This window comes from Drosophila albomicans, chromosome 2R, assembly GCF_009650485.2.
Source record: "Drosophila albomicans strain 15112-1751.03 chromosome 2R, ASM965048v2, whole genome shotgun sequence".
Taxonomy (NCBI): domain Eukaryota; kingdom Metazoa; phylum Arthropoda; class Insecta; order Diptera; family Drosophilidae; genus Drosophila; species Drosophila albomicans.
This window is the reverse complement of record NC_047631.2, coordinates 18,847,529-18,860,730: the sequence shown is the minus strand read 5'-3', so window position 1 is coordinate 18,860,730 and position 13,202 is coordinate 18,847,529. Positions and strand designations below refer to the sequence as shown.

The 13,202-nt window shown below is 40.8% G+C and overlaps 2 protein-coding genes across 3 annotated transcripts in view; one reads left to right on the top strand and one right to left on the bottom strand.

Moving 5' to 3' along the window:
- The window catches only part of LOC117576352 (octopamine receptor beta-3R-like), a 34,711-nt gene that overhangs the window by 13,374 nt on the left and 8,135 nt on the right, over positions 1–13,202 (bottom strand). The window lies entirely within an intron of this gene.
- On the top strand, positions 506–3,279 carry LOC117576355 (protein hugin). The gene is made up of 3 exons (XM_034261043.2): positions 506–747; positions 1,673–1,952; positions 2,699–3,279. Exons 1-3 carry the CDS (start codon positions 664–666, stop codon positions 2,902–2,904), a joined length of 570 nt encoding a protein of 189 aa, XP_034116934.1. The 5' UTR covers positions 506–663; the 3' UTR covers positions 2,905–3,279.

The following is a 13,202-nucleotide window of genomic DNA, read 5'->3' as shown; positions in this document are numbered from 1 at the left end:
ACTTACTCACTCTCTGGACTTTTGGCCTGGTGCTGAGCTTTTCACGCGAAATTGATTTGCATAGTGCGAGTTCAGACCACCTGCCGGCTTAATGTACAGTGGTGCGAAAATGCAAATAACTTGGCAAAATACACATTTTGCAGCTGTGAATTGAAATTGTTAATTTCACCATTGCCAATGTATAAATAAATTATATTTAATATTCAAATTTGGCACAAAGCATAAGCTGCCTGACTGTTTTGTTATTCCGTTTCTGCTTTGGTCACAATGTGTTGGCAGCTGTGCAATTGTGCGAGACAAATGGTTAGCACTTCCGTTTTGGCTTTAGCCTGCGCCTTGTTTACGATTTGCCTGTTGCCTGTTGCCTGTCTGTGATTAGGAGCGCATAACAAATCATTTAGTGACTGTCATTCAATAGCTTAATCATCCGCAGTCCAAAAGGCTTAAGGCTTAAGGCGGATGGCCTATAAAAATTGTCGCGTCTCTCGACCAGGACATCAGTTGACCGGCAGCCACAAGGCGTTACGCATTATTCACGCAGCTCCAAGCCTTTGTAACATCAACTACACTTTGTAGTGTGTCCAGCTCGAGTTCCAGTCCATTTAGACAAGCTCGTAAAAGTAGCAAGTAAAACGCTTCACGCTTGACTTGATTGTGGCCGTTATGTGTAGACTAAGTTATTGCACACTGCTGTTAATAGCAGCCTCCTGTTACCTGGTCTACTGCAGCCACGCCAAGGCCATTCAGGTGAGTTTCGCCAGCAGCCAGACAAGGCTTAACAAGCCTCCTCCACTTAATCAGTTTTATTTGGTGCACGTGAAGACCGCAAGCAAAGTTGAAAGAGAGCGAGCTTCAGAGCTTGGCTTATTGCTTGGCTGAAAACTTTCATGAAAATCCTTTTGAACTATCAACGAATGCGTTTTGACTTTTTGGCAACTGCAGCCGTTGGCAATTTCCTGATTGTCATTGCCACTTTCCGAGCTGCTAATTACTCGGCTAACGGCAATGCCAAAGTCGATGGCGATGTCGGTGTCGCAGTCGATGCCATTGGCATTTCTCCATTAGTTGGCATAATCACTTAGCCTGGTTTTCAATCGATTAGTCGAGTTATGTCTGCAGTTGCTGGCAATGTTAAGTCAGAGATTTAATTAAATTTTCTGTGCCAAGCCGAAGGTGTGAAGTTGTGATAACTCTTGGGAACACACACACACACACGCATTTGTGTGATTGCGATGGTGTGAGTGTGTGTGTGTGTGTTTGTATGTTTATGGCGCAACTTACAACTTGCGAGAGCAGATTTACTCACAAGGTGTTGGCATTTCAATTCACATTGAGTTGTCTAATCAAGCGGCACACGCAGCCTGTCATGCTGTAAATTGAAACAATAAAGTGCTTGACTCACACACACACTCTCGCACACTACCATAGAGAGAGATTGAGTGAGCTGTGTGTGTGCAGCTCACGTATGCGCATAAATAGGCAGCATAAAAATAACTTAACACGTGTCGACAGTTTGAAAGCCGCCAGGAACGATATTGAAAGCCGTTGCCTTGCCGCAAGCAAAAGGACCTCGAATGAAATATTTCAAATATTTTTGTTGTTTTGTTTTCTCCTCGCCACTCGCCACTTGCTGCTTGCCGCTTTGCCGATTTGTGGCACTTCATTTGCGCAGGGCACAAACAAACTGGATTTACCAAATCGCATCAACAACGCTGGCGTCGGCATTGGCATCGGCAGCGGCGTTGGCAGCGCAGCAGCTGCGGCGGAAGCACGCCACAAGCGCGCCATGGGCGAATACAACAAAGAGCTGAACGACATCATTGACGAGCTGGAAGAGAACAGTTTGGTGCAAAAAGCAAGCGTCGCTGTGCCGCCAGCTCAGCAACAGGAATTCGACCTGGATAATATGCCACCGTTGGCCTATTACCTGCTCTTGCAGAAGCTGCGACAGCGTGAGTACTACACATACTACTTCTATATGGCATACTATACTCTATATATATCGAGTATCCAAGCGTGCAAGCCCACGCTGCGTATGAGTAATGCGTCCTTATGACAACCGGGCTAGCATGCCGCGCAAGCATTTCAAATATGCTTCTTTCCTAGGAGTTATGCTGCCACAAATTGATTTCTTTTTTCCCCCATCAACTTTTATCTTGAAGTTTATTTTTAAAGCAACTGTCAAGTTTTTTCAGACATAAACTTGACTAAACTTTACTTTTACTTCCCAGAATACACTTATTTATGATTTTATAATTTGATAATGCGTTTGTTGCTCGAGTTTTTTTTGCCAGTCAGCCAGCGAGTTCTTAACAGTAATTAAATATTATAAGTTGCTTTAGTTGGACGTTAATACATAGTTAAAATTTCTACAATTCAGCAGTTTTCTTGCTGTGCTTTTTATACCCGTTACTTGTGGGATAGAGGGGTAGTCAAACTTTTTGCCGACAGGGAATTTATGTGAGTTCATATATTTCATAAAGTATATCTATTTTCGGGTCTGGTAAATTTTGTACTTTATGGTATATTTTTAATGTTGTAGTATCTCAGTATATTAATTGGATATATTTTAATGTTAATACCGCTTTTATTGAAAATGGTTAGCGGGTATTTCACAGTTGAGCTTTCTTACTTGGGTTTTTTTTTTTATTGTGGGTGTGTGTTTAATTCATCGCCTTCATTTTTTTGGATCCTACAGTGCAGAGCAGTGGCGAGCCTGCCTATCGCGTGCGCACGCCACGCCTTGGCCGCAGCATTGACTTTCAGCAGCTATTGGAGGGCGGCAGAGGGAGCAGCGAGGAGGCGGCAGCTGGCGGACAGTTTGCGTCGCGCATGATGAAGAAATCGGTGCCGTTCAAGCCGCGCCTGGGCAAACGTGCTCAAGTGTGCGCCGGCGGGGATTAAGTCACTGGCAGGCACCCGTTAAATCAACACCAAACACTAGGACAACGACAACGACAACGGCGACAACGAGGACGAGCCCTTGGGCAAGGTTGAGGCCAACCATTGGCTGGCAGAGTGCCAGGCAGCTCCACTTAAACTATGGCTACTCACACATAACATAACGCCCCCTACAGAAAAAAAGAACCATCGACATCGGAAGAACACGCAACGCAAGGAAAGCGTCCAACGATGTGCAATAATTATTAATCCCACATATTCTTATTATTAAACATACTTATTATACAACAATTGTAGTATAGCTAGGCCCAAGTCATGAGAGGATTACGAACAAAATAATTGTATAAACAATAAATTGCAGCAACTTTTGAAAATCGACACTGTGCCAAACTTTTCCTTATACTCTAAAATGTTATATAATTTTCAGTTCGAATAAATTGATGCAGACATTCGTGGTATATATATAGATTTGCAGAGCGAGTGTCAGCCAATAATTGACCTCCGACTGTGGCATTCGTGTATTTTCGTGTTTTATTTTTGGCTGGCAAAAGTAAATTAATGAAATTTTCATCAGACGATATCATACGATAATTTGCAAAGTGCGGCAGCTGCTGCTGCGGTGGCAGCATTCTGCTGCATTCTCGGTTTTTGCTGGGCGTGTCGACGGATGGTTGGGGGCCGTGTTGAGGTGATGAGGTGTTGAGGGTTTTGGGTTTTGCACATTTTGACGTTTCCATAATTCCTGCACTTTCGTTGACCAAAAGCTGTTCGCCTCATTCAGCTTGATCAAGCATGAATAATTTTTGCCACGTACACACACTCTCACATGTGCATGAGAATGTTTCGAGTACTCGATTCACATAATCAATGAGCATTGCCATTGTTATGCACTACTAATTATAATGCACAAGCAGCAACTCGACCAAACGATCAACATGCAAATCTTAACATAATCCGTGTATAATTAAAATTGATTTTGCGGTGTAGAAAAAATTGTCTAATTAAGAACATTGTTTTTGTTCACAAAGTTTTAGCTTATCATTTACAATTCATTGCATGTTTTAGTTTTAGGTTTTTATAAATAAGTTTAATTTAAGTTAATTAAATTAAGTCTGATGCAGCTGTGCTTCAAATCAGACTTTCAAATTCACTGCTGTGCAGTATTTCAATTATAATTAATGCAGTGAAATTAATATTTGTGCAGCGACTGGAGATAAAAATGATTGCAGCAAAAACTGTTGTTATAACAACCAACAAAAAAATTCAAACGTTGCAACTGTAATTGACGATGCGTTCAATGTCGGTAAAATAAGTATGTGGAGCTCATTTACATAGATACACACATAGCGTGTGTATATTAATGCACAGCGTGTGTGAGAATGTTTTATAGTGAAATTCTGCAAAAACAAATAGCAAACATAATCGTAACCTTGCTCCGCGGCTATAGATTAAATTGAACACTTGTATCTTTGCTTTAAAATGATTGCAAAAGCCGATAAAAGAATGGTTACAAAAATATATATTTTATTGATGCTTAACGTACACATAAATTAAAGTTTAATGTGCTTATTTTCGTCTTATCATCAGATCCACTTAATTCCACTATTCTGCAATGGCAACAAGCTTTTTGTAGCAAGTTAAGTTTATTTCATTAGTTCTATATTCTCATACTCATATGATTCAAATGCTTCGTTGGCGAACAGAGACTTAAACAATTTATGATAATAGCGCTCCAAGCACAAGAGTAGATTAATGTTGCACGATTTAGTATCTTGATGATGCAGCTGCTTATTTAAGAGATAGTTAAAAAAGGGAGAAAGACACAAGGCAAAGGAAAATCTGAAGGTGCTCGTAAATGGCTTAATGGAACTGCTCCAGCTGTGTGTGTGTGTGTGTGTGTCGAGTGTTAGTGGAAAATGCAGTGCAGATGCTGCTCTAGTCTGAGTTGCTAAATTGGCAAATGCAAAACTCATTCGTTAAGCTACAAGTTATTCATATAAACCCATTTTAGCCAACGAGGCAGCTGCTCGAGTAGTTGGAACTTTAAGCAAGTCATTAGAGACTCAGCACGTGCCAATTAGTTGGGTCTTTTGCCAAATTCTGGGCTTCCTCTTACAATCAGTTTTGGATTTCGTTGAGTTCAGCTAAGCTGAATTGAATTCGAATTGCAGGTCTTCAATTTTGTGCCGAAAAAAAAAGCGGGTTAACCGTAAAAGGTTAACGGGTCAAATTCAACCACTGCTGTGTTCCAGCAAAATGTATGACAAATGACCGTAGACATCACGTAGCCGACACGTAGCCACCACCACGTTGCCCGTGGGCTGCCAATAAATGAACAGTTCATGGAGCACCTAATAGTAGTACTTATACTATATATATCTGCTTCAATCGTTTCTAAAATGGCGCTAATGGGCACGCAAGCCATACCCACACACACACACACACACACACACACACACACACACACACACACACACACACACACACACACACACACACACACACACACACACACACACACACACAAACAAAAAGCCGACTAGCGGGCACACAAAACGAGATATTGAAACATTATAACTGCAAAATGGTAATAAATTTTCGACTGCCTCCTGGGGCGCAAGCGGACGAGAAGACGGGGATAGAGGCACGCACGTCGCACGATGCCCGTCGACCGATCCGGAGCTGGCAGGAACTTTGCATGATAGCCGTTAATTTACAGCTGGGTCCGTGCGTAAGGTTAAACGGGCTCAACATCAGCTGCCACTGAAGCGGCTTCCTGTCTACAACGTGTTTGCTCCCGGCTCACATATAGTACATACATACAGTCGCACATTCGCAGATATCACATCCGCACATATATTCATACACATATCAGTGAAATGATAAGTTGTGTTTGCATGTATGGGTGTGTGGTGTGTGTGTTTGGGTTGTGCGAAAATCACTTTGCCTGATTAAATGACGCAAGCCACAAGCAGCAGGCAGCAGGCAAAACAGATATTCAGTTAGCATGCACCTTGGCCAAAATTGATGCCGGCCATTACGGTGAATTGTTAAAAATGCCTGCTAATATTTAGAGCGTTGCTTCGTTTTTTTTTTTTTTTGCTTTCTTTCGTCGTGCATTCGACCGACCCTTATTTATTGTATTTAAGCAACTGATTTAAATTGATGGCCGCATTTGCCTGCCTGGCAGCCAGATTCATGCCAGTCTTACAGGTTGCCTCTCTCTCGCTTGCCACTCACTTAATCAAATTTCAGCCATGCAAAAGGTTTCTGTGTCTGCGTACCGTGTAGTAAAAGAGGTTATTTATTTATTTAATTTCAACCGACATGCCACGCATTTGTGGGCACTTTGCGTACTCCCACCATTTTCTTTGCTGCCCGCCCGCCTGCTTCGCCGCCGTAGGCTCACTACCAGCATAATGACAAAGTCTCTTATCGCAATTATCAGATTTTAATTAATGCCAGTGCAGCTGCCTGACAATGGCTCAACCACAGATCTGTGCCATTCGATTGTGTGTGAGCGTGTCTGACAAGCGTCCAATCTACTCAAGCACAGTGGAATCAAATGTGCTCTAATTTTCTATTAAATAAGTAAGAAAGCTGAAAGTGAGTGTGCTTGATTGCAAGATACCGACTACCCATTTGCAATTTTCTACAAATTTATACCAAAATATAACGTAAAAATACTTAAATATATCGGAGGTTATATTTATTTTGTCAGTTTGCAAACATTCTTATTCTAAAAGTTTTGCTTCAATCAATGTTCGTTAACCATTGTCGCTCTCTTTGATTTTAACTTTGTTCTCGAGTCTCTATAAGAGCAGAAAATAGACAAAAAAGTCCCCTTGCTTTCTCGGGCAATTAAAGGATTGTCTTTTGGCAAATAATCAAACCCTGGACAACCTGGACACAGATTAAATTCCAATAATACAGGTCAGCCAGAGAATGTCTTTGTAATTCGGCATTGTTCTTTGTATTTCCGAAAAATGTTTTTCCCAAAAATAGAAACGTCTCAAATGGCAAATTGACACCACAATTGTTTGTAGGGCTGGAGAAAGGCTTGAAAAGCCTTTCAGAATGCAGCAAAAAAGGAACTTCAAGTGAATAGATTTTTGAGAATTAGTTTATTCTATTTGGGTTTTCATTAGAGAGCAGATTGTAGGCAAATGGCATTGCTAATGCCATTTAAGAGCATGTTGCAAAGTGCTGACAGCCGACAAATCCTTCGGCTCCATTGCAAGTTTCTGTGTTTGCGGTTGGAATAATAGCAGCAAATGCTACCAAGAACAACAATAACAAGCTGCAACCTAGCATCGACAGGTAGACGCTTGTGGCACTTAGCTTTATGCAACTTTAACAAACTTTTTGGGGGATCCTTTTTCAGCTGTGTTGGCCTCTGGCCTCTGTGGCAAAATTGCAAATTCAGCTGCCGCTTAACTAACATATATGCACGCACAACACAGTGTGGGCCAAACAATTTAAATTTTTTGGCTGCTTCCGGCGATTGCCAGGCCAGACACAAAAGCGGGCGAAAACCCGATCGAAAATCGAATTTTGGCAAACGCGGACAATGGCTGCAGCAATGGCAATGACAGTGGCAGTGACATTGGTTGTTGCAAGCAAGCCCCATGGCCAGCAACACTTGCCATTGTGGCTGCTGGCAGGCTGGCTGCTGGTTGCTTGATTGTCGATTGCCGTTGCGTCAGCGCTCCTGGAAGTATGCAACACTTTTGCGCTTTGCAAATGACTTTGCATATTTGCGCTCGAGGAAAATCCGTGTTCGCAAATTATTCTCTGTGCGTGACAGTTCCCTTTTGACTTGGCCATCAATCATCAATTTGGCAACAGTTTCAGCGTGTACGTGGTTAAATTTGGTACTTTGTATTTCGCCTGATGCAGCAACTTCTTCGCTTTGCCGTTTGTTTAATTAGTGTCAATTAGACAAACATTGTGCTCTGGCCAAAATGCCTAAAAGCCTGACAGATGAAAAGGCTAGTAAATAAGCAAATTATTTGCCACATCAGAACACACGTATGTACATAATCTGCCGTGCCAGCAATCAGATAATCAGCATGTGCTGCTCAATGTTCAAAGCTCATACCGAAAGCCAGGCCATGTCAATGGATATCAATAAGCTGGCGCCGTTGTATTTGTGCCAGTCTGCCAGTCTGCCAGCTAGCTAAACAGCCAGTCAGTCAGCCAACTCTGACTGCCCTTGAAGTTTTGCAAGGAAATCGTTTTCAATTACGACTGTGCGCTGGCAACTATTCCGGCATTGCCCTTGCATTTGGCCAACACTTGTGTGTGTGTGAGTGACACGCCAACTGGATGAGTGGGTGGGGGGAGGAATGAGTCGGAATTGGGCTTATAAATATTTGTTCGATTTCATTTGCTAACTGCTGCTTGTGCTGCTTCTGCACAAAATCAGTTTAGCGCCAAATGCACGACGTGGGTAATAAAGCAAATACAAATCAAATTCGGATTTGGAGTCGGATTCCTTCTCACCAGCATTTCCTAAAAGCGGCCTCCAAAGACCATTAATTGTATCAGTATCGTGTGTGCTGGGCTCCCCAAAGAGGGAACATTGCATGCTAAACACGTTTGTAGGCGTTGGGTAATGAAAAAATTAAATAAACAAGCACGCGAACAGGCAAATGATGTAACCGATTCAAACAAGCAAATAAAAATGAAAACAACAAAAACGTATGACACATACATACATATAAGAATACATATAGTATAACTACTACTCTAAGACATTCTTCATTCTCTTCTGCTGCACATGATATTTCAATTTAAGAATTGCACAATGCTTTTATTGTCGGACACGTGGCGTATACTTAATAATGGACAACGGGCAATTGGACTTATTGTAGCTTACACGTGAATATACAACAAATACCACATTTATGGTACTCTATTTTGGTTCGGTCAATCGATAACTGACAATCAATCAATTGGGAGGAAACTCATTTTTGACACTTGGAATGCTTCTGGCAATAAATGGTAGGCAAGTTGCCATTATTTTTGGCTCTGCTAGAAGTATGAGTATTGCGGAGGGTATTTTCTCTTTTTCATTTCATAAAGTATAATATAAACTCTCGAATGGTCTGACAGCAGACTTGCCAAACTGCATTTGCACTACGTTTGGCATTTCTGTGCATGAAATATAAGCCCAGCAACTTTCGAGAAATTGCCGACAAACTTTTACTAAATTCACTTATACCCCAAATGCTTGCTTTGTGATGCAATTCCATTAAAAAAAAACTATATCAATAACCATAATTATTATGGTTGAAGTTTATTTTAAGTATCTCAATGCAGAGTTGAGTAACTGTGACTCTTAATTATAATGTTGTAGACAGGCAATTATAGCCGAATTTTGCGGCAAGGCAATTATTCTGTTATTTTTTTGTGGGGCGTTATTCAGGTATTCAGGTACGCTTCAGGTTACGTGCCTGTCGCAGGACCTGTCAAATGTCAAATTTAATCACAGCTAAAAATGAACATTATTTCATGATTGAAAATTTTGTGAACGAAAAAGAGAGAATGAATGCTTTAAGCCTGAAGGTTATGTGTGGCCTCGAGGACTGCGTGACAATGGCTCATTGTGGGCCGCCAGGCGATTTCCAGCTCACAGCGCTGTCTAAACACTACTCGCATGGTTGGGGTCATAGCATTGAACTTCGCCATTCGCTGTCCATCAACACAATAAACGCGTACTCGAATTATTTATAGGTAAGTGGCCCTGCCATTTAGTTAACTTTCGTGATGGACATTCAATTCAGTCGCATTCTCATGTTGATGCTATTTTTAATGTCAAGTACAATTTGGCCTAAACACCAACGTGGCGTATGCGTAATTCGATTGCGTGCGAAATTTTCAAATACATTTATGAAATATAAAATCATAAACGAGTCCACACGGAAGCGAACAGATGGACGGACCTATTCATTCAATGGACGTTGGGGACGCCGACGCATCGCATCGACACACGCAGATTGCCTTGGGTACTCGCTGGCACACTGAACACGGTTTCTCATTCCATCCCTCTCTCGGGATGGACATGAAAAGCGCTGTCAATTAAGTTTTCTTGTTTTTGTTATGTTTTGAAACATTGCTCTTGGTGCTGCTGTTGCTCTGATGCATTGCAATTATGGTGTAATTATGTCGCTGGTTTGATGCAAATTAACGTGCAACTCGTTGGCTACTTTATGATTGGGGTCATTTTCTGACTTTTAATTGCTCCTCAGAGAGGGAACAGAGAGAAAGAGGGAGAAAGTGAATGTTGTGACCCACAACATTTCCTGCATATGGTCAGCAAAAGCTAAAGTGTTTCTCCAAGCTAAGCCAAACGTCAATTTATAAATGTCGAGCTAATTGCACGCAATATTCGCACGCATAGTCTGAACTTCTTTTGAGCTAATGAATCAATTTACAAAACATTTGAGTGCAATTGCCAGTCCATTGAAGTTAAATGAACTGCTTAGCGAGCTATTTGCGCAAATTAGGCTCAAAACAAAACACAGAAAAACGAGAAAAAAAACGAAGCAACGACACCAGCGAGACAGATAAGAATTTAAATTTAGGTAAATATAAAGTGAGTACGACGGAGGACACCTTGCATAAGCTTTTGAGTATCACGTGAATCCGAGATAAATATTCCGACAAATCTTGGGATTTTTATGGATTTAATCCTCACATTTGAATGCCATGCGGCAAAAAGTTTGAGAACGTTTTTGTGCTGATGTTGGCTAGTTTTGCTGCCCAACCACTTGATGGCCATTTTATTGATTTGTTGTTGCTGCTGCCCCTACAAAGTTTTGCTTTATAGCGCTTCAAATTTATGGAGCTAACAGCAACAATAACAATGTCTTCCCGACCCTGAAAGCACCACCGAAAAATTTGCATGCGCTGACCAAATTTATTTTATTTTTATTCTCATATATACACACAGACACGCATAGACACAAATACATATGTATACACATGTATGTATGTGTTTTAATTTTGAAGGGCAACGCAAAAAAAAAAATGTCGAGCAACAAATTTAAACAGTGCACGACCATTTACTTTTGCAGCCGTTTTGTTATTTATTCCCACTCAGTTTTCCCCTCTCTCCACGTTTTTCTTTAATACTCATATTCCGACGTACAGTCGAATTATAATGTGCAAAGCAAAAAACGCTTTTGAAAAATTTTTGCAAGCTGCGCTAAAAAGTATGCTATGAAAAGTTTTCGAATCTACGACTATTTTTCGTGTGGCTGCAACGCGTTTGCTGGTGCTGTTTGGTGTTGCTGTTGTGGTGGCATCCAAACGGCACGCGCTAATTAAAAGAATAACAACAAAAGACCGAAAACACTGTAGAAAACAAACAGCGGTAACGAATGTACTACTGCTTTGCACAAAAATATAGAAAATGCGAAAAACGCGAGAGACCAAGAGAGAGAGAAGAAAATAATAATGGAATCGCGTATACGCCACGTGGCGCTGAAACATGTGCGTGACGCGTAAATTGCTTTTAATTAATTTGCGTGGCCTTAAACCTTAGAACAAACCTTGACGACGACGACGACAACGACGACAGTGAGAGCCCACAATATCTTTGCCAGCACAAATTTAAAAAGAAAGCAATTAGATTTGTTCGCCACGGCAACACGGAACACAAGTGCACATAATTGTGTGCAAAGTCATTCAACAAAAAATAGCGAACGAACTGTTCTTGCTAACTTTGCCTTGGGAGTTGACGAACTAATTCAAATAAATGGTTTATAAATACGATTTAAACAAATAGAAGCTGAAAGTAGATTTAATGCTTATTTCAGTCTTCGAGCTGTTAAGAGCTTTCACATGCTCTCAGCATTGAAGCCATTTAGCTGGGTCAAGTATAAATGTGTTTTGTGTAGAGTGTCTACTCAGATTCACTTAGGAGCACTTTGTGTGAGAGCAGCCAAGCGTTATGGCCTTCGAGGGGCGAGCTCTTACTTCCCCCTTTGGGGCACTCCATACTCGTATGCATACGTATTGTCAGATTTGAACAATTATTGTTGGAATTATGAAGCGGTTGAATGTAATTACGAATGTCTAAGCCTCAAAAAGGCCCCAAGCACAGGTCACGTGTTTGCTTGGCGTAACTGTCATTTGTGTCCTTTTTTCTTTTTTTTTTTTGGTTGGTTCGGATGAAATCAAAGCTAATGACGGGTCGCTAGTTCAACAGGCAGTCACGTATTCTAATTTTATTTATTTGGCTTTCTTAACTCCGTCTACCTTTTATGAGTGGAATGGAGAGTGCCTCAGAAATTTATGAGCTACTCGTAAGCGATTTTTTTTTATGCTTTTTAGTGCTCAAAAATGCGACACTCGACGGCCACCTCAAGAGAGGATTATCAAAAATGTAGACAAGTGTCTCTACTATGTACCAAACTTAGCTTGGGTCGAGCACAACTGCCTGGGGTCATTTGGCAGCTGGCCGTGTTGTAGGTGATTAAAGCTTCTGCATTATTTATGTGGGTCAGCGAAACGACCTTTAATTGGCTCGCAAGTGCGCTGTAATCTCCTTTCCGTACTCAGTTTCCCTCTAGTCCTTTCGCTGTCTATATTTAACAGCAGCAACACGAAAGTTTCATCCAACTTCCACCCCAAAAGAGGGAGCTCAGAATGTCGAGCACACCGTGCTACTAGTGTCAGAATTATTATTATGCAGAAGTGGGCCAATGGCAGTGCAAGCGGATGTGTTTCTTATACCCGTTAACCAAAGAATAGAAGGGTATTATAGCTTTGTGGAAGGAAGAAGCAGGTATCTCTATAACAAAATGGATATATTCATGATCAACGAGACGATAATAGCCATGCACGTCTCTCTGTCTGTCCATATGAACACCTAAATCTCAGAGACTAAAAGAGATAAAGCTATAATTTTTATACTAATACTTACTACGGGTCTTAATTGCTTTTGTTGACAATCTGCTATATACTAAATGTAGTAATATATACTATAATTATAACAAATATAGCATTTAATATTTATTTATTTTGTTTGCGGTATATACTTTTGGTATATTTTAAGAATAATACCGATAGCGGGTATATCACAATCGAGCACGCTCGACTGTAGTTGTTTTTTCTTTTTTTTTTGTTCTGTGAAAAAGAGAAAGTATAACCCTATACTCGTAATAACGCCATCAACATTTAAAGAGTTTCCCTTTTGAAGTCGTGCCAAATAAATAATATAAATAATAATGTACATATATTAAAGTGGAGCATTCTCAATTCAACTTTCAGCTGCTGAAAATTGAGCATAA

Bases quoted from the DNA above. Each gene is read 5' to 3' on its own strand.
- LOC117576355 (XM_034261043.2), top strand. From the start codon at position 664: ATGTGTAGACTAAGTTATTGCACACTGCTGTTAATAGCAGCCTCCTGT. The intron at 748-1,672 runs GTGAGTTTCGCC...TCATTTGCGCAG, and splicing joins GCCACGCCAAGGCCATTCAG to GGCACAAACAAACTGGATTT. The intron at 1,953-2,698 runs GTGAGTACTACA...TGGATCCTACAG, and splicing joins CTTGCAGAAGCTGCGACAGC to TGCAGAGCAGTGGCGAGCCT.